This window comes from Myiozetetes cayanensis, unplaced genomic scaffold, assembly GCF_022539395.1.
Source record: "Myiozetetes cayanensis isolate MyiCay16 unplaced genomic scaffold, myiCay2020 scf9, whole genome shotgun sequence".
NCBI lineage: Eukaryota > Metazoa > Chordata > Aves > Passeriformes > Tyrannidae > Myiozetetes > Myiozetetes cayanensis.
The window spans coordinates 17470082-17497628 of NW_026088185.1; the positions used below are offsets into that span (position 1 = coordinate 17470082).

Sequence of the window (27547 nt, forward strand, 5' to 3'; positions counted from 1 at the left end):
AGTTGTGTCATGACAATTAAAAAGACTGATTTAGAGGTTTGCCTTAAAGTTAGGATATATATTTTTTTTCTTTCAGCTTTGTTTTCAGTGAAATTTTGTGCCCCAGACCCTTAAACAACTCACATGCCGACAGTCTAAAATTAAGGGAAAAAAAAAAAAGGCAAATAGAGTAGGGCCTATCTAGATGTAGTCCTGTTGAGTGTTTAACTGCCCTCCTAAAAGGACAAAACATGTTGCTCAAGATTCCATTGCTACTATGTGTATAACAGGTAGTTTGGGGACCCCAACCAGAGTCCTGGCCTCCACACTCAGCTTTGAATAATCTATGGAAAACGCCCTCCAGGAGAAGGATGGTCCCAGACTCACAGAATCACATCAACTCCAGCACAGATCTCTGACTTCATCTGAACCATCACACAGGCACGCAGCAACCCAGACATTTGTCATATTCAAACAATACTTCCACACACCTCAACAGCAACTCTGGAATTCGTCATTCCATATGCTGCAGTGAGTGCAAGCTATTTAATTAGCAACCCCAGGAACTGCAACAACAACAGATTTCAATATGGGTCACAGACAACTTAAATTGTCAGCTGTCCCTCAAAGTACTCAAGACTCAAACATGCAATCACTATCTCTAAAGTTACCATTCACCTGCCATTCCAATTTTCTACAGTAACCTCGTTTTAAGAAAACTACATACTTAGATAAATGTCTACCTAAGTCTAACTTGAACCAGACCTCAACTGTTTGAGCCTGCAACAACTTGTAACACCAGCTGGATGAAAAAGGATCTCTTCTACAGAAAAGCTTCAGGACAGCTTAAACATCCAAAAATACTATTTTGCAGTTAATCACTTCAACAGAAGCTTGGGGTCAGAGAATGTCGTGGGAGGGGAAACACAAGAGCTGCCATTTGATGTTAAGGGTTGCTGGCATGGAGAAATAAGCAACACAACCTCTCCTTCAAATTATAAGTAACAACCGAGTCCATGCAAAGAGAAGACAGAAAAGGGAGAAACATACCTAGAGCAAAATTAAAAATAGATAAATACATTAAAAACACTAAGAAAAAAAAAACAAATACCCAACAACAACAAAACCAACAAAACAAAAAACCCCAACCAAATAAAAAAAAAAAAAACAAACAACAAAAACGAAACTCTCCCCCCCCATTCCAAACCAAAACAAAGAAAAAAAACACCCTAGAAAAAATACCCTTAATTGCAGCTAAGTATCTACTGGCAACGTCAAACAAAAACTTGCAGTAGATTGACAGAATATTTTTTAAGACAATATATGATGGAATTAAACTAATTATGAAACTAAAGAATATTTAATAGTATCCTAACAAGCTGCATATCGTGGATAGTAAAATAGATAAGAAAGAGTGCTTTCTAAACAATCAGAGGCAGATTTCCTCCCTATTCTAAACAAAATTTATTCATAATTTGTAGGACACAGGCTTGTTGTTCACCTGCAGAGGTTACACCTTCTGAAAAAAAATCCAAAAACAAACCCAAAACACAGAAAAACTCACCACCAAAATTAAAGATAACTGAGGCAAAAGGGTCCAAACCCCACAGAGATATTCCTAACCCAGGGATCAGGTGCACAGTAAGTTCCTGTGACTCAACCAAGCTATAGCAGCTGTACCTGTATTCCTGATCAGCAGCAAATGCAAGATAATGTCATTTCTCACATACAAAGTTTAAGGCAATTCAAAAGACAAGCAAAAGGAATTGACAGACATATCCAGTGCATCTTGCTTATTAATTTGTCTGTTTATCAAATTTATTTATATACCAACTGTTCAAAGCTGGCCACCAGTCAAGAGAAGGATGTGTGCACTTGACCCTTTACAATTTCAGTAAAAAAAACCTAGTGGTTTAGCTATAAAGAAAGGATAAACTTCTTACATGTGGCTACAGCAAGATTCCCAGCACGTGTGAAATTACTTTTCATTTACTGCAAGCTAAGATGACAACACTGCCAGTTATTATGTCTCAACTGATTCAAAATAACTTCTGAAGCCACAAATTGCCAGTCTGGGTCCTGACACGCAGTTTCACTGATGTCTATTTCAAATTAACCCAAAATTGGCTTGATTTAAAAGAATGTGTATGCACAAGCCTGTATAAGTAAGAATATCAAATTAGGTCGGTCAAAAAAATCTAGTAAGACACACAACTAGTACTACAAATACTCACTATTTACACAAAGCAAGTCTCAAAGACATTACTCACCTAATGAAAACATGGTATAAAAATGTTTAAAAACACAAGTTAAAAAAATCTACTACAGTAAAATATAGCAGAATACAGACCAATATGTTTCTGTGTCTGGATTGCTACGTTTCCAAGATTGTTTTAGGAAGCAGAGACACAGGAATGAAAGTTCTTAAAACAGAGAAAATTAAACTAAAGCCTGTTCTTCCCAAGAATAATTGTATTCTGGCAATGCTACATCAATTTTCATTACACTGGTGTCTCCCAAATACCAAAGGGGTTTTGAAAATATTTTGGTTGCAACCCATATGCCACTCGACACTTATAACACAGTCTTACCCAAAGAACACAGAAAATCTCATGCAGTGGCACCTGAAAATATGACATGCATTTACTAAATAAAGTCCTCCAGAAAATACCATGTGAATGACAGCCAAGAGTAAGGCAAACTCAGAATCAGTCAAAAATTTATTGCAGAAGTCTGTGCTATCCAAAATTATTTATTCTCCAAGATACAGAATACACAACACCTGGAGCATCTGAAGCAATTTTGACAATTTCCACTCTATAAAGGGTTCCAAGTATCCTCTTGACACCTTCTGGGAACACCTTAGCACCAAAAGGAGCGCTCTAAGATAATTTCTTTACCAAATTAAAAAACAGAACAAAACAAAAACCAAAAACCAAAACAACAACAAAACCAACCAAACCATTAAAACATTAAAAAAAACAAACAGAAAATTCTGCAAAATAACCACTCTGTAAAACAGAAACTAAGACATTTTAAGACATCTCTCTGGTATAATAAATACAGTTTTATTTCCTTTTAGCTATTAACAAGATACAGCAGAATTTCTTTAAATTAACAAGGGGTTGGAAGGGTTCCTATGAAATCACTTACTGCAGATATCTCTGGGAAGTTCACATATTTGACTACTACACTTTTGTATCTTCACAGAGCCCACACCCTAATCCCTCTCTCACTGTTCATTAGCACCTGCACCAAAGAACCATGAGTTGGAAACGGGGTTTGTCATTCCTGCCGCAGTGAGCTGGAACCAGGTAAATTCAGACACTTTCTGGCAGGTATTATCTTGAATCACTCTCAGTACATGCTGACTCAAGAGAGGTAAGAGGATAGGAGCCCCTAGAAAGAGCTAATAATGTAATTAAAAAGTGTAAAAAAATTGTTCTTCATTACAGCCAGGACTCAGTGTGGAGAGCTGAATATTCAAGGCTGGCACCCATACCAGCTATAAACCGCAAGCAAAAAGAACGTCTACTATTTTTAGTCCTGTCAGAACCAAGTATCAGTTTCAGTTTGGTTTGCTTTGCTTTATTTTACTCTGTTGTTTTTCTCTTGTTACTCTTGAAAGTCATTCCCAGTTCCTACTCTCATGACCCACATTAAAATTACCACATGCTCACTTTTAGCACTACAAACATGAGTGAGGTAAGTCTAGTGACATGCATGTGGTTAGACTTAACTCATCCCCTTCAGAAGGCAGAGGTACAATCCCTGTTTTCTGGACATTTCTTTTCAGAAGTGGATCATAAAAATAAGTGAACACACTGTATTATATTCCATATGAAAATTTTTATAAAGCATTAAAAGATCCCCTAAAGCTTACTGCACATGTATTACATCAAAGAAACCCTGACAATATAAAAATAACTTCCATAGCAGCCAGACTTCAGGCAATACAGCATCAAAACTAGAGAAAACATGTTTTTATTTTTGAGTCTCATAAAACTCAAATGCATTACAGAGACATGACTGAACAAGGCATGCATAGTTAATCCTACTCAATTTAACATCTTTTATCCACAAGTTAGTTCTCTCAATTCACCAGAAGTACTTAAGTATTTCCCAATAAGATTACAGTTACATTTTACTAGTTTTTTTCCACCACTCTCCTGTAGTTTGCACAGACCACTACCAGTATTTTGAAGGAGTCCAGGAACACCTGTACCTCATGAAATCAGATGATCTTATACCCAAGTACCATGATTGTAATGGCTGAAGCAAGCAAACCAGATGCAATACTGCTGCTCATCAATAGCACAAAGACAGCTCATGGACCATGCAATACTTCCAAAGAGCTGTGATATTAAATTCAAATTTCAGGTGAAATTCCAGCAGGAATAAATCTCCTGGTGAAGAACCACATTCCAGATGCCAACAAACTGCCATCAAAAGCACAGCCTTCAAAAGCAGTGACAAATAATGGGTGAACTTCAGAGATGTACAATCAAAGGAGGCGAGTGCTCTTTAGTGAAAAGCTAATGTGGCAAGGCATAAAACAACATTTGTAACACTTCACTCCAGCAGTTATCTGCTCAAGATAATGGAGTCAAAAGAACTGCTAGCAATTTTCAGAATAAGGACCCTGGGCCCAATCTCTCCCATTCATTTCAGTGGGAGCCAAATTATGGGCTTATCCAATAATTCATATAAATCACTCTCAAAAATGCCAAATAACTTCCTGAGTAGTAGGTGTGTGATTTTCTCCCATGAGCGGACACAATTACCACTTAGGGCAAAAGGAGCAAGCACAGACCCTGCTACAGGAGGCATTTTTACTCCGACCACATGCATCACAAACATCACACCAACAGTTTGATTTTCCATAAAACAATTCACAAGGAACTCCTGTTCCCTGCTTAAAACCCAAAACTGTTAGAGTGTTTGTACTAGATAGTAAAACGGCACTTTAATTTTGGTTTTGCTGCTATTTAATCACTCAGGCCACACTCCTATGTTTTACTTAATCAGCAGAAGTCTTGCCCAGTTTCAGATCTGATACTCTAGTCAAGGCCTTGCAGCATATTATTTTTCTCAGTAGACCTATTTAGGTGCATTTTATTCACATAAACACACACCTACTCCTGTAAAGTCACATTTTACTGCCTGTCTATAAAAACTTAATGCCCTGCAGAGGTATTTCTCGAATTTTAAAGAGTTTTGAAGCAATCTGTCTGAGCAACGCTCTTCCAAGTATTTGTAAGTTTTTCTAAGCACATATATTAGTATGCTGTGCTGGAACAAAAATTGCCTTGTTTCATATGTTCGAACTTGTTAGCCCCTTGACTAATACAAAACCTTCAAGATCTTTGCTGGTTGTGATTGGCTTGTTTAATAAAATGACACACAGATACAACATATTTGCAGAATGATACCACAGCTCTATTGACTTGGCTTGTGCCCCTGGACTTGGCTAGCATGAAATTCCTCTGAGCAAGCTTTTCACAACTCTCCTCTGTTTTCCCTCTAATCAGTTGTTATGGATTATTGGCAGCAGTTAACAGTCATGGATTTAAAAGAACACTTCCTTTCAAATAAACCAGAAAGAGTAATAATTAGTTTTCTGGACTAAATGCATCCAAATATCTACTAAACACATAGAGTTACAGCAAGTAACTGTATTTTTGTATTGTTATCAGAAGAGCCATTGACTTTCAGTGCAGTTCAGTCACAGATGTTCATTGTTGTGATCACTACAGAGGAACATATTACCCATGGAAACATTTGACAGCCATTAGGGTCAGAAGAGACCTTTTGGCCACCAAGGCTGGCCTCTGGTACAGCACAGGCCACCATACCACAGCAAGATGTTGCTGTGTTGAGCTCAGAAACAATTGTCTAAAAAGACATCTCAATGAGAAGACAAAGAAATTAAAAGAATCCTCCATTTCACTCCTCCCATTTGTAGTCTGTGCCAAGCGTTACTCATCCTCACTCCTGATAATTTGTGCTTTCTTTTCCATTCTAATTTGTCTGACTACAAATTCTAACCTTTAGTTTTTGCAATAACTTTTTGCACTAAACTGAGCCTACCATTTTCTCCATATGACAATGCAACTTCTGTAAATAAGCTCTTAACTTTTAAGTCTCTAAAACTGTTGACAGACGATTCTGCCAAAGCTTGTTAGACTTACTTAAGGCATCGCCACTTGCCTCTCCGCTGCCTTCCCAGAAAATTTTCAAGAGAAAGTGCCCATACCAACCTGGTCCCAGCCATAACCTGTCTTGTTTAGTTTAAGTTGCAAATGATAACCATTCTGAAGGAAAATAAACAAAATTTGTGCTGGAAGGCACAAATAAACAAAATTTGTGCTAATGGATGACATTCATCACCCCTTTTCGACACCCCCACTGCCCCTAACTTTCCACTCAGTGTGTTTTGCAAATCCCCTTGGGCTGCCCTTCCAGTTCATTTACACTCTTTTAAACACAACAAAACCACATCTGCACCTACTGCCTAACAACAATTCACCCAGTCCCACATACCAAGATAAAGCACACCTGGTTCTTACAAATGACTTGATCCTCATTTGGATATGCAACACATTTAACCAAATTTGCCTAACAGTACTATGATATGACCTCTTAATGAGTTGCAAGTCTTCATTAATCTCTAAATAAATCCTTATATTATAATAAATTCTTTCCAGCATATGGTTTCCTTTTCCTACTGAACAATCTGTGTTCATTATTACTACAAGCTGAACTCTGTGTTGGGCTATCTTAAAAAAATGTATTTCTGTTGAATGCTCCAACTGTGTCAAGTAATACTGTCCTTTCTCCATCCTTTCCCATTCCGTTAAGGTTTAAGCCATCACAAGATGTAGTAATATTGTTTTTAAATTTACTTTTAAAAAATGCTTTAAGTACATAGCAACTAGTCTATCCCAGACACAGGTGTAATCCCACCCGAAACACACATACTCAATAAAGATATTTCACTGACCACTACTGAGAACTGCCACCCAGATGATTTTTAAGGAGCACGTTACTGATACTGCATAGCATCAATTTTACTTGTCTTCATCTATTGCTAGATTAACAAATAATAGAAATAAAGAGAACAGCCCAAACTGACATTGGACAGAATGTATAAATCTTCCACCATCATGGAAAAATAATGAGGTCCTTCTACATTATTTTAGACAGTAACTTGCTTAATCATGATCAAACATTCTTATCACATCACTAAGCATGGTGTAATCATGACAGCTCAGTTGCTGCAGCAGTGGATGAACTTTGGTGTCTCATTATTTACTAAGCCTATTATGCCTAGCACTGCTCTGCTGTCCTCCAGCTTATAACTGGCTTCCTAAAATACTTGGAGGATATTGTATACAAGTTAGAAATAGTCCTGCTGGAACAGCAGTCCAGTAACTGTGTTGTTCATCACTAGACTGCTGTGTCCTCACTGCTCCATCTGTGGTGGTGACAAGCAGGCAGGCTAGAGCACTGTGAGGACCACATACACCGTGTCTCTACTGGAACTGTACAAAGCTGAGGGGTGAAGAGTATTTTCAGGTAAATCTAAAAATCTTTTTAAAAAAACCCACAAAAACCAAACAACAAACCAACCTTAGTTAGTACAGGTGCAGTAAATTAATTCTGCCTCTTCCCTCAGGATTGCCAAGGACCTGTCCACCTTTCCAGGTGCACAGGACGCCACAAGGGTAGAACAGTTAGACAGCTGACTGGTAGAACAGTTAGTCTTAAAAATATCTCATTGCAAGGCCAAGTTGAAGTGTGGCTACAACTAACTAGGAGCTATGGAGCCCTAGATCAAAACCTGCAGCAGGCAGGGAAGAGACAATGCTAAGCCTATCGTGAACATACAGATGTGAACCACGGCCCTTAAGAGACCAGAAGTCACAAGGAAAAAACAGAATCAGGCAGTGACAGTGAAAATTACCTTTCCCTATCTAGCAACATGCCTGCTGGCATCAAGGGAAAATTACTAGTTCCACAGGCACAGCTAGCTCTCCTTCTCCTCAGGGCCAGGGCAGAGAGGAGCTGCTAAACAAAAAAAGTGGGAAAGAACAGTGAACAGTAAAAACAATAATGGTTTAAATCAGCCCCCTCAGCTGGGACTGCTCAACTCTAACATCATCCACTTACAGGGTTTTGTAATGAAACAAAAAAGCCGAAGGTAGTTTGTCTGCATTACTCAGAGGATGGAAGACACTAGAAAAAAATTTTTGTTCTTGTTACCACAGCAGACAAAGTGAATGGAAGGTAAACCTTTACCTCTTTTTCTATTTTGAGCAGCTTCTTTACCGCCACCTCCTTGTCCTGAGAAATCCATCGGGCTCGGTAGACACTCCCGAAACTCCCGCCACCGCAGTTCTCAAAAAACTGCAAGTCATCAAATTTAATTTGCACAAATGAAGCACTGGTAGACGACATCTCATAATGACAAAATATACCACAGCAAAACCTGTGAAAAGAAAAGCTTTCATTAACAAGGGTTTATGGACTTTCTTACTCATGCCCAGACACCCCAAAATCAGAATCGCAGGCACGCTACAAGTAAAATCCACAGGGCACAGGAGGAAAACAACCTGGGAACTCACACTCCAACAGGCTGCGCAAACGTTTGTGTAACTTGCACGAGCTATCAGGAGCAGCTGGGAGACAGAAACGACCAAGAGTATTCCTCAGAGGGACACTGACGTTTCCCGAACACCTTGGAAGCGGCTCTGCGAGAGGCAGGCAGGTCGCTGCCTCGCCCGTGGCAAGCGGAGCGCGCCGGCAGACAGGAAGCGTGCGGCGGGCTCGGAGCTTGCCTAGCAGCTCAGGCACGCCAGGCACGCCGCGCTCCCGCCGCACGGTCCGGGCAGGAGGCACTCGCCGCCCCGGCAGCCCCGGCCGCCCCGGCCGCCGAGCGGGGCACCGCGACACACCGCGCACCCGCGGCGAGGCCCGACAGCTTCGCACACGGACGTGGAGAAACCCGGCCCTGGTAAATCTCTGCTCCCGAGTGACTCAGTTCTGTTTGCGTGTTGTAACAAAGCGCGAGCACAAGGTAATTCATCTGTGTTACAATATGTGAAATTCTGCAGCCCGTGCCAAGACTGGTGTCGGCAGTTTCCAGAGATGATCCCAAGCCTGCCGACGGGAACAGAACGTCCCTCTCCGAGATTTCACGGTGATAAAGCTTATGGCCGTAACAAATTTCAAGAAATATTATCACCTAAATGCATGAAGAATGACTAATTTTAGGTTTCCTTTTTTTAATGATGTAAGATCAGAAAGCTCAGATCTTTAGTGGGACTGCAGGACATGGCATCCTCCAGAACCATCTGCAAGCCTGCTATGGGATCATTTCAGATGCACCAGCTTAGACAAAGTAGTTTTAATTACCAGCAAAAGTTACTACACCTGCAATTAATGAAAGTAAATTTACCAGCATAAAATGAGAAATGGGTTTGAATGAAACAATCCAAAAAAGAACCAGAGATATTGCATTGCTGATGAAAACTACACGCCCAGTTTCAATGGTAAATGACAGTACCAAAACATACTATGTTTTCTTGGAGTCTCCATTCTATAGGGCTTGTTGAGATGGAATCCACACACTGTGTGTTGTCCGGAGCTCGGAAATGCACCTGTAATACACCTAATACTACAGACTGCCAAAATCCCTTTATGCCAATCCCTTCTGTAAGAAACACAAAGACATTATCTGCCCCCTGGCTTTCCTTATTGTGCAGCTAATCTGATTAAAACTGAGACATCATTTGACCAGGAATTTCTGTCACTATTTGGTTGCAGCTATTCTCCAAATGAGAGACAAAGATACAAACACTTTTCTACATACAGCATAAGGTAACATCAAGCCTTTCTGAAACTGCCTGCTTCATTTTATAACTCTTGACCACCCATAAAGGTAAAGGCAAACGCTGACCGTACCAAGACAACTTGACTATGTTTACAAGAAGGCATTTTAGGAAGGGGCAGATTTCAAGCCTTTCACTGACAGCCTGCAAAGCTCTCAGGAAGGGAACATGAATGCTCTCTCCCTAGCACTGTGAGTCGGAGTAGGGGTTACCAGTGGGATATGAAATCAAGTGCATTCTTTCAGTGCTCTGCAGCCCCTTCCCTGATACAGGTACCCAAACTCTCCTGCTGACCTTCAGTTTTTGTTTTAACCTTGTTGCTGATGTTAGATTTCCTGCCATCCCAGAGTCATCTTTTGCACCATCCTGCATACATTTTCTTTAGAGAAACCTCAAAGGAAAAGAAATTGGTCACTCCTACAAACTAGTGTAGTGAAGCCAATTTAAATGCTTTGCTCTTTGCCAGTGTTGCTTAATTAGCAGATCTTCAGAAACAAAAGCTCATTTACTCTGTTTACTCTGGCAGTTACCCCACGTTAATGCTGTGTACATGGTGTCTCAAGCATATGTGATGCTTTATAGATAAATACAAAAGGTCAGCTTCCCAAACCAGAAACCTCACAATTTAAGGCCACAGCCCTGCATATATTTATGGACGTGGGTAATTACACTTGAGTGAACAATCTCCTTATTGACAATAGAATTAGTTAGAAGAGTGGTGTTACTCATAGGCAAAAGCATATGCACTGACTGGACCATAAATTTAACAGCGAAGTGGGAACAGCTGATAACAGATGGCTGCATTTGGGATGGCAGAAGGAACAGAAAACAAAGTGAAAAGAAAAATACATCACAGGAAGCAAGTATTTCTGGCCTTCGCTATCTGAATTCAATAGCTCTGAAGAGCTGTCAAATTATTTAACATTATAGTTCACCCAGAAGAACCAAATTACCCATACAAAACAGAGGATTATCTGATTTCTGGAAGTTACACCAGCACAGAAAAACATGCACACCAGACACTTTGATAAATACTTTCTGATGGGTCCTCCTTACCCCTTCAAATTTTACCTAACATTCATGCACTGGCAACGCACTGCCCAGCATACAAGCATTTGCAGAAGCTACTGTTCATCCTTTAAACACCTCCCCAATTTCAAGTTTACCTACAGCAGTCAACCAGCTGCAGATCACAAAATGAATTAGGTTAGAAAAGATCTCTGAGATCACTGAGTCCAACCTATGAGCGAACACCACCTTGTCAACCAGAGCATGGCACCAAGTGCCACATCCAGTTCTTTCCTTAAACACCTCTGGGGATGGTGACTCCACCACCCTGGGCAGCTCATTCCAATATCTAGTCACGCCTTCTGTGAAGAAACTCTTCCTAATGTCCAATCTAAACCTACTCTGGTGCAGCTTAAGACTATATTCTCTTGTTCTATTGCTAGCTGACTGGGAGAAGAGGCTGACTTCCTTCCTGGCTGCAACCTCCTTTCAAGCAGTTGTAGAGATGCTATAGGCACCAGCATACAATAAATTATTATTATTTAAAGAATGATTCATTGGTTTGTATCGGGCTCCTCCAGATGCTTTTTTCCAGAGAAAGTAGAGGAGACTTACAAGGGACACTCTTTATTTGGACATCTGTAACTAACAACAGCCTAAGTTAGTTTTCTCGTCTAGATGAAAAACCAGACCTGTTTAAACATTATTCCACATTTTCGGATGCAAGGTAGTTAATCCTCAATTAGAGAGATCAATCTCTTTGTTATGTTTAAGAAAACAACCGTTTAGAATAACAACTGCATGTGAGAAATCTGCACACAGTTATTAACTTGTCATCCTTCTAAACAATCTGAGTTTATACCACTGGTTAAGAGGGAAAAAATAGATCAGGTATTTCAGTTAACTCCACAGTCTTATATTTGCATCTGAAACAAGCACAGCATTACAACAACGCTCAGCACTTCTTCACGTCTTTCACTTCTGCAGCCAGGAGAGGAGTCCTCTGTGGCAGGGCCTCCAGGCTTGGGGCTGGGGTGATGGCAACTCTCCCGCACACAGGATAAGGAAGGTTTGGCACCCACACCACCCTTCCACACTCACATGGTCTCAAGTGTTTAATCACCATCCTTGCGTAGCCAGGGGAACACTACATTGACTGACTGCGTTGCTTGTTCTTAACTAAATGAAAACATGACAGTTCAGAAACAATGAATGGCAGGTGTTTCAGGAAACAACTCAACTGCTGGTTATTTCAGTTATTCCTATGGGATCTTCCTAAGGGAAAAAACTTGCTCCTTTTTCTGTTTTATTTCTAATGGTTAACACAAGCTTATGATCTTGCAGCAACATCTCCATCTTCTGGGTCTTTTTTTTCCCCTCATAGTAACTTACTTGAGCATGGTGTTAGAAGCTGTTCATTTCATACCAAAAAGTGCTGCTTTGGCAGCATTTAACACTTCAAGAAATCATTTAACACTTTTTAACATTAGTTTTTAACATGTTAGTTCTATTACACAGAGTCACTTTGCAGCAAGCCATTATGTCACCACAAGCTCAGTTCATTACACTAATAAATGTAGGTGTAGGAAACCATCCGCCATCACTGGCTTCTTGTGATTACAGTAGTTTAGGGGATTAACCCATGTGGGGGCCTGACCCTGCTGAGATCCCACACTGTCTGCTCCACCCAGGCCCCCACAAAATGAGGGAACCCCCAAGTGCCCAGGCAGACAGGTTGCAGACCAACCCTGCTGAAGGTTGCCCTGCACCTTACCACAGTGACACCAGAAGAACTTGTACTTCACAGCTCCCTACGAACAGGCTGCAATTAGGGTAAGTGCTGCCATGAACAACACTCTGCTTTATTCCACATACAAACCAGAAGACCCTTCCATTTGCCATTCAGCTACTGTTCCCAGAGTATAGGGAACTTCTGCTTGAGGGACTTACAAGTTAGAGGTAGGAGGCAGGAAAGAATTCAGCACAAATTGCACAGTAACTGCAACTCATATTTTGCTTAGTGCGTGGCTGTGGAACTGAAAATTGCATCCCTCATCTTGCACGTGCACCTGACACTGCTCAAGCATTCAATTACTTCAGGAACATCCTTTGTAATTTGTTAAGGGGAACAACCACACCACTCGCTGCTATCACTTCACTGTGTGGCAGGATTCAGTGCTTCTTTCAGGAAGGCACACTGCCAACATATTGCCAATAAAGTAGTAGCACACCACACTTGTGCTATCTTAAAATACACAGCCAAATGTGCCAAGTTTCCTTATTTGGCAAAACAGTCCATTTGCTTTCAGTATCTTTGACCATCCATTTTTAGACCCAAATCATCCTCTGTATCCAACATGGCCTACAGTCCTTGAACATATCAACCTGGATTTTTTTCAGCAGCATATTTATTTAGTCTTTTAAAAAATATATATCTAAAAAAACCCCACAAACAAGTCCAAACAAGTCCCCCCCCCCAAACACATGGTTAGCCACTTTGTCCAAACAGAAAACAGAAAAGGGGTTACTGTGATATCAAGCTACAAGAGATATTGCAGAAAGAAGTTTTAAGAAGTAAAAAACCCCTTAATCATATCTTGAACTGCTGATGGATAAGCCACAAACAAACTCCAAGCACAACTCCAAATTAAATATATCCTAATCTTCTAATCTCTCCAGAAGTTAAAATAAAGTCAATAGCCCCCACAGTTCAAATTTCTTAATCAGACTGAGCAGCAGCCCTGCAGATGGTGAGACTGGAGGCATGGCTCTGCCTACCTTAGTTACAGAAGCAACAACATTTGAGCCTGTCCTTTGTCAGAACCTAAGAATTATGCATAACTTCCATTAATAACATTCCTAATTTTAATTTAATTTATATAAGCACTGCTACAGAAAAAGGGCTCAACTCAGCCCAAACAGTTTGAGTACTTCAGGAAAAGAATTCTTTTCAACCCAAGCTGCGTCAATGGCAGACTGAAGGGTTTAAAGGGTTTGCTTTAAATAGAAAACATTTTATCTCGGAAAAACCCTAAACTGCTCACTTCACTTACATTATACCTTGTAAGTGATGCCTGACAGGAGTACACACGTGCAAGAAAGACAAGGTAGCTAAACCTGCAACCAGGCCCATAGCAAAGCTCTGTCCTGACACAGGCCAGACTGCAGGATCTGGGCCTCAGTTTTGTCAGCCTTCCCCTCCGTCAGTGAGCCAGGCTCTCCAGGGTTACCATTATTCACACACTGCCACCAGTATGCAAAGCACATTTCTGACAGATAAAACAACCAAGCTTCTAAGGACTTACAATTTAAGGACAAAGTCCTGAAAACATCTAACTGCATGCCTCCAGCGGAAAGCTATGATGCTTTCAGGCAGTGACCCAGTTAATCCAGTGCTTTCAAATCATCTCTGCTTCTGGAACTTAGAAAAAGTAATGATCCATGGCTTTCCCGATGGCTCTGTCGCTAAAACTCCCAGCAGAGCATGCTGGATACAGGGGTAATGGATGGCTCACACACACGCGTGCTTAATGAAAGGGCATACTGCTGGAAACGAGCTAACTTGAACAAACACAGCAAAAACAAAGATCGCCAGTTTACTTTAAAAATAAAGGAGAAAAGGAAAAAAAAAAACGGTGAGAATGAAAGACACACCTCAAAGCCCAACCCGGGGGATTTCATGCCCAAAATAACAGCAAAACGCAGTAGGTGCCCGTGAAGCGAACACGTCTGAAACGCGGTCTGAGCGGCGCAGGGGTGGCCGAGGGCAGCAGCCCCTGGCCGGACGCCGGCTGCTCGAGTCCCGCTACCCGCGCCCCTGCCCGCCGCCACGGGCAGCACCTCTCTCTCCGTGCCGGGCCGTCCCGCCTGCCCGCCCGGCTCGGCCCGTCCCCCGACCCCCGTCCCGCCGCGCCTGGGCGCCGCTGCCTTCGCGGGGGTTTGACGGGGGCGACGCAAGGTCAGGCCGCGCCGCCTCCCTCCCCGGGGCTTCCCAAGTTGCTTCAGCGCGGGGAACGTCCAAGCCGGCGGGGACACCCCTGGCACGGCACGGCCCCTCCGGCTGCCCCCCCGCCTCCCTCCGCCCCGCCGAACGCGCACCGACCGCGCCGCCGCCCCCAGCGCTGCCCCCGCGGGAGCGCCTCGCCGTCCTCACCTTTCCCGAGGGGCTCCGGGCTGGCGGGACCCGCGCGGCGCCGATCCCGGAGCCGCCGAGGGAGCTGCAATCGGCGCGACCGCGTCTCCCGCTCCGTCCCCCGCGCTTCCGGTTGGAGCCGGGAGCGGAGCCGCCGCCGCCCCCGCGCAGCCTCGCAGCGGCGCCACCCCGGGCCCCGCGGCCGGCCCGCCTCGGGGGTGCGGGCAGCGCGGTGCCCCGGCTGCAGGGGGCGCGGGGCCGGGGCAGGGCGGGCGGGCCGGGCCGGGGGAGCGGCCCCACGGCAGCGCCTCCGCCCCGGGACCGGGGGTGCGTGTGTGGCGGGCGACGGGCAGCGCGTGCCCCCCAGCCTCGTCCACGACACTTGGGGCTACGGGGCGCTGGACGCTGTGGTGGGGCTGGCGTGAGGCGAGCAGGACGGAGCATCGGCTTCACGGAATTATAGAATCACGGAATGTTCTGAATTGGAAGGTCCCCACAAAGATCATCGAGCCCAACTCCTGGCCCTGCACAGGACCATCCCCAGGAGTCACACCATGGGCCTGAGAGTGTTGTCCAAACTGTTCTTGAACTTTCCCAGGCTTGGTTCTGTGACCATTTCCCTTGGGAGCCTGTTCCAGTGCCCAACCACCCTCGGGATGAAGAACCTCTTCCTAATAGCCAACCTAAACCTCTCCTGATACAACTTCAGGCCATTCCCTCAGGTCTTCTCACTGGTCACCAGAGAGAAGAGATCAATGTCTACCGCTCCTGTTCCCCTTACGAGGAAGTTGTAGATGCAATGAGATCTCCCCTCAGTCTCCTCCAGGATGAACAGACCAAACGCCCTCAGCCACTCCTCATACGGCTTCCCCTCAAGGCCCTTCACAATCCTCATTGCCCTCCTTTGGACACTCTCTAATAGCTTTATATCTTTTTTATATTGTGGTGCCCAGCACTGCCCACCATATTCAAGGTGAGGCCACCCCAGTGCAGAACAAAGCAGGACAATCCCCTCCCTCGACCAGCTGGGGATTGCTTTGCTTGCTGCCCCCACAAGGATACAGTTGGCCCACCTAGCTTGGGCTGTCCAGGGAGGATGGCCTCTGCCTCAGTGGGTGTCTGCTTGTTGGTCAGCCATGCCAAACTTGGGAAAAGCCAGTGGGTCAAGCAGGGCTGTTTGCTCAGGTATTTCCAGTTAACAAGTGCAGCCCAGTCATTGCAGGTGGAGGGAGTCTGGGCACGGGGCTGTGCTTCAGCAGTCACAGCTTTGGAAGCACAAGTTCCTCCATCCAGGGTTCCTGCTTCAGTGACAGGCAGTATGGCTAAATTGTTTACCAAAATGACCAGAAGATGCTAACTGTAAAAAAACCCTGCTTCATTGTTCTTGTGCCACAGGGGTTGGGATGGTGTTTCCATAAGGTGCAGCACCTTTATATTCTGGGATTGCCAATCTGCTGTGGGTGCAGGTCTGGAGGTCCCCAGGAGTAGGAAGGGAGCAGGCTATGCTCCTATAGGCAGTACTCCTTCTAGGCATGTGTAAGAAGAGGAGGATTTGACTGGCAATTGTAACCCTCCCTTTCCTTGTCCATATTCCCCAGCTGCCCTCAGGATTATCACCCCAGGTCAGGAATGAAACAGAGACAACCCACCTCCACCCTCTGAAGTTACCTGGATCCTTTCTTAGCCAAATGTTTTAATGCCATTGAGGTACTCTGCCATTGCAGAAAACTTTTTGCAAATTGAAAATAGGCTGTCATGCTTAAAGGAAGTGACTCAAAAGACTTGGGGGGCAAACAGTTTTTCTACTGAGGCAAGCACATCACATGGCTGTGACAGCACATTTTCTGTATCAGTATCGTGCAAGATTCAATGCCTATCGCCACTTTACTCTGCACTCCCCAGGTCATCTATAGGTGACTGTACACTGCGATTTTCCATTCACTGCAGCAGCTCCTTGCTATCTCTCATATTTGACTATTTTTACATGCATATGTAGATCTGCCATATAAAACCAGCTGTGTAGCACAGTGATTCACAAAGAGGTGCACTGCATCACACTGAATCAATATACATTAATTGTACATCTCAAAGATGTATCAAGGTGAATCATGGAAGAACACTTTACTGATGAATCAAATACAGTAGTTTAACAAACATCAGAGGCTTTCCTTCAAGGTGTGATAGTTCGGTACAAGAGAGGGTAAAAACCAGTCAAAACAGTGGAGCATAAGTGCACACATTTCTGTACTTAAAATAAGACATTTCACTGAACTATAATAATAGGAGTAAAGTTCATCAAGATCTTAAGCACTCAGTGCAATAAGTACATGAAGATGGTAAGAAAGTCAAAAAGCGGACACTGGTGATCCCTTTAGCCCATCTGACAGGTTCAGTATCGCCAGGACAAGCATGTTCTGGCTTCCCCTTGTTACAAAAGTTTCAGGCCCTTCTTGTCTGATCTGAGAGCGCTTGTGCTTTATTACGAACTGATATGCTGGTAAGCCTGGAGAAGTCTTCAGTCAAAGGAGCCACATTTTAAAAGAACACACAAATATCAAACACAAGTCACATGAAACTCATGCTCTGGAGGAGGAGAGGTGCCACATACTTAGTCTCTTAAATGCTGTGACTTAAGTGCTTATCCTTCCTGTCTGAGGCAATTGCCAATTAGTCAAATGATTTAAAAATCTATTTGAATGTTAAATGACTTGATTCATAGGCATTTTCTTCAGAGACTTGAACACTTGCATTCAGAGGTTTCTTGCCCAGCATGCTTGGTCCAGGTATTTTGTCCACGGCTGTCTTTCTGCAGAGCTAGGATTTATCGTGTCTGACTTTAGGCCTTGGTTGCAGAAAGAAAAACTATTCCAGTAGCACATGAGAAATGAGGGGGTGGTTAATATTTCCTACTTTGAGAGTAGGAGTGCAGAGTCTGCACCAGGCACTGTGTTAACATGCCACTTGTTTAAAACATGTAATTGCACCTGCTCTCTTAGAGGACAAGTGAGAGAAAGCAAAGGAGCCTGCACAAGGACCGTTCAAGCCCAGTGCTACACTATTTTAGGTGGTCATAATAAGATATAAAACAGTGAGCCAGCACATGGTGGTATGTTATGTTTTCCCCCCTTTTTGAGGCAGCAAATTCAACCTGAGAAACTCAAAAGTTACCTCATCTTAGACTTCTTCAATTTATAAGGAACAGGCAGAAAAGGAAAATATTTAAAAGCTAACAAGCTAAGTTATTGTAAAGCCACAACAATTGGCAAAGGATAAAGGCAGCTCTAGCAACTTTTAACTCAGTTTCAGACTTGAAAGGATTCATATGAATTGTCTCTTTACATCTCATCACAGGGTGTGCAATGTTGTCTCACCACCTTTCAACATGGAAAATACAGTTTCATGCATGCGTCCAGGCGGTTTGAATCATCCTGCCTGCCAAAAGCAGCAGGCACACCCCTCCCCTGCCCGTCGAGCCCTGTTCCTGCTGCTGAGCTGCCCACCTCACCTTCTGCCAGCACGGTGTTTGCACGGCTGCACAGGGAACTGGGCTGGGGAGAAGCTACTGCAGGGAAAAGCAATCAGTTTTCACCCTGATCAGAATGCAGGTCATGGGGCAATTGCACCAAGACTCATGCCAGTGCAAAGGCAGGAAAGGAGCAAGGGCTGATATAAGCAGCTGAGAGAGGATGGAGCCTGGAAGTGTTTTTTTAGCAGTAGTGCTGGTTTATGCCAGCTTAAACAGTACGTGAAACTCTAGACACAGATAATTTGGAGGTGGACACCTGCTCCATATTTTTCAATTCTCCTTCAAGACTGGCTCAGAGTTCATCTCGGGCTTAGTACAGAGGTTTCTTTGAAGCACTGCTGTTTCTCTGGTTGCTATGGCTTGCTTCCATTTCTAGCTTAAAAATTGGCCATAAAACATGGTGGAGGTCATGCCTGGGGTACACTGGGAAGGCGGTACACACGTTGCTGTAGAAGATGTAGCACTAGTGTATGCTAGTGGTAATACAGCTAGTTTGAGCAATAGTAGCAGTAACAAGAAGGTGGCATTAATTTTATGCCATTTATTCCGTCAGGTTTGTGACCTGAAGAGTTAGATGAGTGGCTGGCATGAAAGCCCTCTCTCTGTTACTTTTGCTTGCACTTTACTCGCTGAAATTTATGCAGGTATGTCCACATAGGCCGCAATCCACACTTCTGCAGTTACACCCCAAAACACAACTGGCAGGAGTGGTTTCATAACTAAAAGGCAACTTGCATGGTACTGCTAGCCAAAATAAGCTGCCTTTTCTCCTTCTGAGAGATGGCAAGTGGAAAATCTAAGGAATTCTCTTTGGATTTGGCTCTGAGGCAATCCTGCCATTCCTGCTGTAAATGCACCCACAAACACCGACCTGATGCCGCATGCAGCCCCCATGCCTGCACATGCAGGTGTGGTTCTCGTTTGCTTCATCAGCCCAGTCTTTGCTGTGCTGTGGGCAATGGCTTATTCTCAACTTTCACAGGAAATGAAGAAAGAGCTCGTACCAACCGTCGTACATCTCTTAGACCCCCCTTTGTTGCTGTTGTTGTTTTTTTGTCTGTTTTTTTTTTTTTTTTTGTATTAGAGAGAAAAATAAGGAATTCATGAAATTACCTATATGGTATATTTAATATAAAATTCTAAACATATTACTTAATATTAATTAATTAACTATAAATTTGTTAAGTACAGAATTTCAAAATATAGACTAGAATTATTTAATACAGACATTCACGTGGCAGAGTATGCTTGTGTGCAGTAGGTGTATTGCATGTGGATCAAACACCTGCTTTGTGCACGGTGGTTTTCAGAACTGTCAGGCTACAGCTTGTACACTGTTTGCCTTTTGATCAGGCATGTGTGCAGTATAAAAAGCACATATAACTTCAAAAATGTCAATATAATTAACAATGAGATAGCCACGAAATAGCAAAATATTAACAAGAAATCCAATTCTTGATTGTTTTACAAGAATGGTTTTCTTATCTTTTTCTGGCACCACAGTTTTTAGCTGATCATTATACTCAGCTGTAATCCACTCAGTAGTACTCTGCTCACTTACCATTTCATTACATACTTTTAATTATATATATATATATATCATACTCCTTCTTATATTAAATTTTTTGTCCAATAGACTTAATTTGGTTTTCTAATTTTGGCACTTTTTTTCTCTAAAGTGTAATACAGCTTAACCTTGTTTTCTTTGTTTTAAAGCTGTACTGAATTTATTGTAGCTGTGCCCATTTGTGTTTTCTAATCCACACTACTGCGAGCTCCACTGAAGCAACGGTCCCTTCATTTCCTCTGAAATTTTTTTCCAATAGATTGCTCAGTCACAGAGAGTCTAGGGAGAGGCAGGCACAATTCCACCTCCTCTGAGGACCACCAAGGGAAGATGACATCACAGAACTTTCAACAACTGCTTTAAAGCATAATATTATATTTTCTTTATTAAAACCAATTAGCACATAACTATTTAGCACATTTATCTTTCTTTGAAAGTATATCCAGGTACTGGAATCATGAAAATTTTGATCAGCATTGACAGGGAATCCGTTTGAATTAAGATTAAAATATTAGCTCTATTTAATGATATACTGTAGTATTAGTAGCTTACATTTTTTGCTACTTGTTTAATCCAGACTATGTGAATTAGAAACAAATCTACTGGAGATCACATATTTTTCTCTTTGGATTTAGAGATTAAATAAGACTAGAAAATTCAATAATGTTAGCCTGCCTCATCTCAGTCCCTTTGCCCGATTCCAAAAAACGGTGATCAACCCCCCAAAACACAAGCACACTATTAACAATATCTAGTTATGACCAGAAGAAAACAAAAACCCATGCTAAAAAAACCCCATAACTAGTTTCTGGCAGCAGCGTTAACTGATCAGGAGCACCACAAAGGAGTTACATGCCAGACGACTGGAACAGGAGAAACACTAGGGCAGGAATCACAAATGGAAGGAAATGCTGGATTTCAAACAGACACTAGACAGCAACCTGCCAGTACTGCAGCCCTCAAGGGTCAGTCCTACAGAGAATGAGGACATCTAAAGAAAACCCAAGGCAGCACTGGCTCTCTGTTATCTGAGAACATCCACAATGCTGCCGACAGTACTCCTGTGCAGAAATAATGTACACCTGTGAAAAACCACAAAGAGTCGGCAAATACAGCTAGTGGATTCACTTGCTGGCTTGGACAGCATCTGAAGAAAGAACTATTTAAAAACACAAGAGGTGGTGTTATAATGAGGAAACCATGGAGAGCGGGGAGCTTATGATTATTGACAGAAGTTGATTAAGAAATGGATTATTGTCTGTTAGGATGTTGGAGTATCTACTATCACCTCTATCCTATGTATCTTTATGTAAATTTCCTTTAATTGAGGTATTCATTTACAATCATTATTTTCATTGGTAATGTGCTTTATTTGCATTTGAAAGCAAAAAGAGGAAAAAAATTAAACGACTGGCTGACCCCTGCCATGTGACAAAGGCTTAGCTTTTTGTCACTCTGACCCAAATGGATTAGGGCCAGGAAATAAAGGTCAAGCTCTTACCAGTACCTCCATGTGTCACATTTTTATTACATGGAGTTTCCAAGAAAAATATTCCAATTTGCGTCAGTAATTACTCGTTCTTTATGCATTATCATGTCGGTTTCTGAGTTTATTTTGAATTCAGAAATTACCTTTGAATGCCAGGCCTATTAAAAGTGAACCCTTTGTGAAATATCCTTCATTGGTTAGACGTGATAGATTTTGTAGCTGTACATGCTCTTTTTTCCCTTTTAAGAATCTTCTTTTTTACAGTAGTCCCCCCATCACTTGAGTCATAAACTGCCAAGCCCATGGTTGGATTATGTTCCTTTGTGAACGTACAAGTTGCTTCCTGAGTTAGATGGTGTATGAGAGCTGTCTGTAATTGCTAAAGCAAAGCATAGGGCAGATGAAGTAGGAGCCAGTCTCTGGATGCTGTTGGATGGCATGTAGGTAAACACATGCAGGACGTACCCCATGTGCTCCTGTAGCACATGGGAAGCTTGAGGTCAGGTTTTAGCCACCAGTCCTGCAGGAATTGTTTTGGGGCAGCAATGCACATTTTCAAGAGAGGCAGAGGGGTGAGGGTTCCCTCCAGCTGCTGAGGCTTCCGTGTGTTCACCCCAGCCAAGAGCTGGCCAGCCCCACGGTACTGCTGTGGCAAGGTGTCTGAGTGTGGCAGGGGTTCCACAGGCACAGCTACAGCCCAGCAGGCAGGGCTCCAGAGATAGGCTGCTGAAGAAGTTTCTGGTTTAGTAATTTTAATGATAACTTTTTAATCTGGTCATTATTTCCTTTGATTGCTAATACCTTGACCTCTGGTGACAGCTGCTGCTTATGCCTGCTAAACGTTAATGCAGGCTACAGTAAAGAACATTATGATTATTTGAAAAGGCAGAGTGTAATGCATTTCAGATTAACAGTGAAAGAAAAGCTATTCAAGTTAGAGGTTCACTTTGCCATATTACTCTATGCTGCTTTCCTTATTATCAGTACAAAAACCGAAATGAGAATAGCACATCTTTTAATTTTCTTCCACTATTACCTCTTGATTTGCATTCAGAGCTCCCAGATGAAATACTGCTGAATTCAGAGGTAGTCTATTTAAGCTGCATGGTGTTTAAAAATTGCTAGAAGAGGTTAAGGTGCTGTATATTATGCAGTTGACCTTACTAAGAAGCTATGTTAACAATTTAGATTTATAATTTTGTTAATTTTTTTTCCCCCAGCAAAATTCATTCTCTCTTTTGGAACCCCTGCAAGTTAAACCTTTTGATTTCTCTCTAACTTATTTTGTAAGATTTCTAAATTATATTTAAACTTCTTGTACTTAAAAGGTTGTTTTGCCAGTGTCTCTGAAAGGAGGGATTTTTTTTTTTATCTCTGTCTCTCTCTTTGTACCTGATCTGCAGAGGCAGTGTGCCTTTACAGTATTTTACTTAGGAAGGAAGAACCCAAGTCCTCAATCTGCAGAGTCCTGCAAATACATTTGAACTCTTCTATCTGGCACTATCACGTCTTTGTCGCTGACTGGGTTTGAACAAGATCTCCATGGAAAATATTTTGGATCCTGCCTTTACCAAACTGTTGTAGCCTCCTGGTGTGCAGGATTCAAGCCTCCCTGGATTTAACCTTTGTTCCCTGCCTTTGTCAACACCAGGCCTGGTCATTGAGAAAAAGAGCAAGTGCTAACAAAGCGACACTAGCGAAATGTGCCAGGTAGGGAGAGCGGTACCCTCTGACTCTTTGGGCTCTACAGCCCTAAACAGAGATGTTTGTCCTCACCATCCTGGCTCAGTGGTCCTCAGCAGTGGAAGTTTACTATGGACACTTCCACCCAGTCACCTCTCATATGAAAACTACAGCTGTGACCCTGCCAGTAAATAAAACAGGGTCAGGGGCTCCGGGGCCTGAGGCCAAGTAGCACGGACCAGCCATACCAGCACTCTGCGGCCTGTGACCCTCCAGTATAACCACAATTTTGGTTATTTTCCACCTGCAGTTGAAATGCAGAGGGTGCTGTGCTGCAGTGTTTATGTTGTTCATGCAAGTGGGTGTGATGGAAGTGTGAAGCACCTTTAGGTCCCACTGGAGGACAGGGGGTGGGACATAGAGACAGGAAGGACAGGCCTGTCTGTAGTTCCCACTGGAAATGGTCCGTGGTGCATGCTCCCCCACAAATAACAGCTGGACACAGTCTCTCTTGCTAGTTGGCATGGGCCAAAACCAGGTCAAGTGCTGCAACTAAAGCAGTGTGGACCATGAGCAGAGCGGTGCTGGGGATCACCCAACCGTCTCCAGCTTGTCTGTGTTGGCACAGCCTCTGAGGCCAGGCTTGCAGACTGGCCCCGAGTCAGCAGGTAAAGGGGTGTCTTCACTGAAGCAGGATCAAGTTGTAACTCGCAGCCACGAGCACAGGGTGAAGTCAGAACAGGCGTTTTGACATTTCAGTGTTTCTTGAGTTCCTATTCATTCTTCACACTATTGAAGCAGTTGTTTTGACTTCATACAGCAAGAGCAATATACTGACAGCTGCCTTCCTGTTGTAAAGTCAACACAGGGAGCAAGAGAAGCCCAGGACAGATCCCGGAGCCACAAGGTAATTTTATTCATCTAATTTCTAAGTATGTAGACAGTGATCAGCACCATAGCAACTATCTGAGCCACTTGAATGAGTTAGATACAGAGATAGCAACACTTGTTATTTATACAGCACCCTTTATTGGAAAATTAAAAAATGTCAGATACCAGTTTCATTGAATAGGTAAACTGCATTCATTTGTTGATATGGAGGTGCCATAAAACCTCCCTTTGTATCACTGGGATATATCTACACAATAGAGACTGTTGGCAACAAATAAGTAAAACAGATCGAGATTCTAAAGAAAAAAAGAATAAACCAAGGGGATAAAAACATACTAAACAGATGAAGAATTGGTCTATGCACAGAGCCAAGCCAAAACTTGGCAGCTTTATAAACCAGCTAACACAGAAATAAATGAAAGTCCAAACAATAGGAACAAATCTGGAACAAATAAAATCATGAACTAAAAAACGTTACAAATTGATTGTAAAGATAAAAATGCCTTTTGAATTAATTGTGTCCCTGTAGTTTATTCTACTGCATACTTTGCTTCTGGGAAGATTTTGTATTTGAAAAAAGCAAATGAAGTATATTCATAGAACAGGACAAATGGAAATAAATGCTTCTCACTTGAAATAATAAGACACAAATTTGTCTCTATGTTATTAGCTGGTTTTCCTCTGAATCATCTTGAACTTCTAGTCAGACAGCAAAGTTAAAATAAATTATTTCATCATGCTGCAGAATATTTCTTAACTGTGTAATTCTTTCCTTTGCAGAACGCAGGTAGCGAGCAGATTGTGATTCTATGTGTCAGCATTTCCCTGGTGACTCTCAGCTTTTGCAGAATTTATGTTTTGACTAAAAGGATGCAGGTTTTTTATAGATTAAAAAAAATCTGTGTGTATACTGACTCCATACAAGCCTGCTTAATGCCAAGAAAAGTATATACTCTGTGTCTGAAGCAAAATGTAGACTGTATCAATGAGGTCATCTCTGAAGCTTAATTATGAGATAATAGTTGCAACTTCTAATTGCAGGCTTAATCAGTTTTATGACGTTCAGCTCCACAGCACACAACAAGTGTGAATGCAATAGGAAAGACTTTTGCCATTTGAACATCGTCATTCCCTTGGCATGCACTTGGCCACCATCAGGGCTTGCCCAGCAGTAGTACAGCCATCCTGAGGAGTATTCAGGAGGGGAAAGGGTACATGCCAGATCACCTCTTCCCTCGTGTCTGCAGGCCCTGTGGTGACTGAAGCCAGAGGTCTCTCGAGTGCCACATTAGCCAAGGTCTCGAGTTAACCAACCTGAGGTAAAATCCTGTCCAAGATAAGATAACTTGTAGTGCTCACATTACTGACTGAGCAGGACAATCAGTCAGATAGCTAAAATTAAGAATATATCCCTTCTTCTTTTGTATCCCTTCTTTCCAGTTTAAATGTTTTCTCCTTAGAAACAAACCAGCTAATAAAACCGTAGTGTTATGTCACTGCAGGCCTGTCATCCCCCGCATCAGGGATGGATCTGACTGGCGTTAAACTCGTCATCCATATCACAGTGGATGTGGGCCAACTGCGGTTTCGAGGCCCAGCAAATGACAAGCCAAGTTTGATATATCAGCCAACTAGTAGCATTGCTATTTATGCAGGAATGAAGCTGAAAGTGCAAATAAGGCCAGTGACTAAACCTTTCCAGCAATTACATTTAATAAGGTACTGCGCGTTATTTACAGAAAAGATAGATCGCACAATTCCTACACATAAATGCACACAAAGTGTGAAGACAAAACCTGCACTCCCATAACATGCTAAACAAAATAAATAAAATGGAATTATTTTGGCACAATAACTATTACATAAATAAATATTCTAGAACATAATGAATTAACATTTATTTACAGTCTACTGAAAGTGCAAAACAATTGGCTGAAAATTAAGATATTTGTAAATGCTTAAGACCAGAAAATATGTGTTAACCAGCCACAATTAATTATAGCTGAAGTTTAAGGTTTTAATGTCCAGGAAAATATTCTCTTGAAATCCATTTGTGCATATTGTGCTCTTTTTGAACCAGTCCTTTGCTACCTTTAATGCTATTGATTTTGACAACCTTACTTTTGTAATGGAATTTTGTAAAAACCTAATTGGTAGTTTAAAAAAAGAAGTAAAATGTAAACACAGATTATTTATTATCTGAAATATTTTCAGTCCTGTCAGTTTTCTGAAATGGCCACACTGCTTGTAGTAGTAGACAGTATTATTAAGATAAGGAAATTTTCTTAGCATCTGTTGTGTTTAAAAGGGAAATATTTGCAAGTCTTCTCTAAATGGAATTATATCTTGGACTACTCTTGAACCTGCATTCTTTCATCAGATGCTTACATAAATCTTCTACTGAGGTGAACAGTAGCTGAGCAAGCTAAACTGATGATCAGTTTTGGTCCTGACCTGGAGACTAAATCATAAAATACAGATTTTTAATTAGGGAGAAGAAATCACTACCTACCTTAGAATTGTTAGAAACTTTTGTGCATTTCCCACTAACTGTTCTATTTTATGTTTTGCCTTTTTTTTATCCATATGAGAAATCACTACACTTTAAAAGGAATTAACAGTTCACAACATGGCCACCTGTATGCCTACAGTGCATAAACTCTTCCTCAGCCAAAGTTCTCCAACAGGCTGGTATATTGTGCGTTGCCTAAGACCTTAGAATATGTTTTTGCTTATTTTTGTAGTGGCAGTGCAGTAGCAGAGAAAGTGAAGTTCTTAACAAGTGACCTTGACAGGATTAAAGATCATTTCTCATCATCGCTTCAAATGTTTATGCTCGACGCGGTTCTAGTCGGTGAGACATCTGTGATAAAGTTCTCTGGTTGTCAATCACATTTAATTGCCGCACATAGCTCCGAACATCCTGATGGTTCTTATTAGCTAGGGCTGCATCAGGATCTGGTGAAAGAGAAATGATGTAGGATTGATACACTTAAATGAACAAATGCCTGAACAGAATGCGTAACTCTTTACAGGCTGTCACAGGAAAGACTAGATTCTGATGAGTTAAAAAGAAAATATTTACAAATCGGTCTCTTTGAAACCTTTCCTCCGTATCTGACAGTCTTTCTGGTTACTACCCCCACAAATTAACTTTTTCTCTTGGATATCCTTGGCTACATTTACTAAAATTGATGGCCCTCGGTTACAGTTTTATAATCACCTTACCAGTCAATACCTATAAATTATATAGTGAACAAGTATGACTTAAAGCTACCCATCTGCTTTTGAACCAGCACCTTTACACAGATTCAAAATTATATCATTGATTTAAGCCTCCTTTCATGTAATATTCCCATTTTTAGCTCATTCTTAAATA

General features: G+C 42.1%; 2 protein-coding genes across 6 annotated transcripts in view; both read right to left on the minus strand.

The window, feature by feature from the left end:
• MAP3K20 (mitogen-activated protein kinase kinase kinase 20) overlaps window positions 1-15157 on the minus strand; it is a 92734-nt gene extending 77577 nt beyond the window's left edge. Inside the window, 2 exon segments of the mRNA XM_050340187.1 lie at window positions 8281-8470; window positions 15034-15157. Of these exon segments, the coding sequence (XP_050196144.1) occupies window positions 8281-8439 (159 nt within the window). The 5' untranslated portion in view covers window positions 8440-8470; window positions 15034-15157.
• A 9126-nt stretch (window positions 15158-24283) lies between these two features.
• The window catches only part of RAPGEF4 (Rap guanine nucleotide exchange factor 4), a 150680-nt gene continuing 147416 nt past the window's right edge, over window positions 24284-27547 (minus strand). For all 5 annotated transcript variants that reach the window (XM_050340183.1, XM_050340182.1, XM_050340184.1 and 2 more), the window contains one exon: window positions 24284-27126. In XM_050340183.1, the coding sequence (XP_050196140.1) occupies window positions 26999-27126 (128 nt within the window). In that variant the 3' untranslated portion in view covers window positions 24284-26998. The remainder of the gene's footprint in view (window positions 27127-27547) is intronic.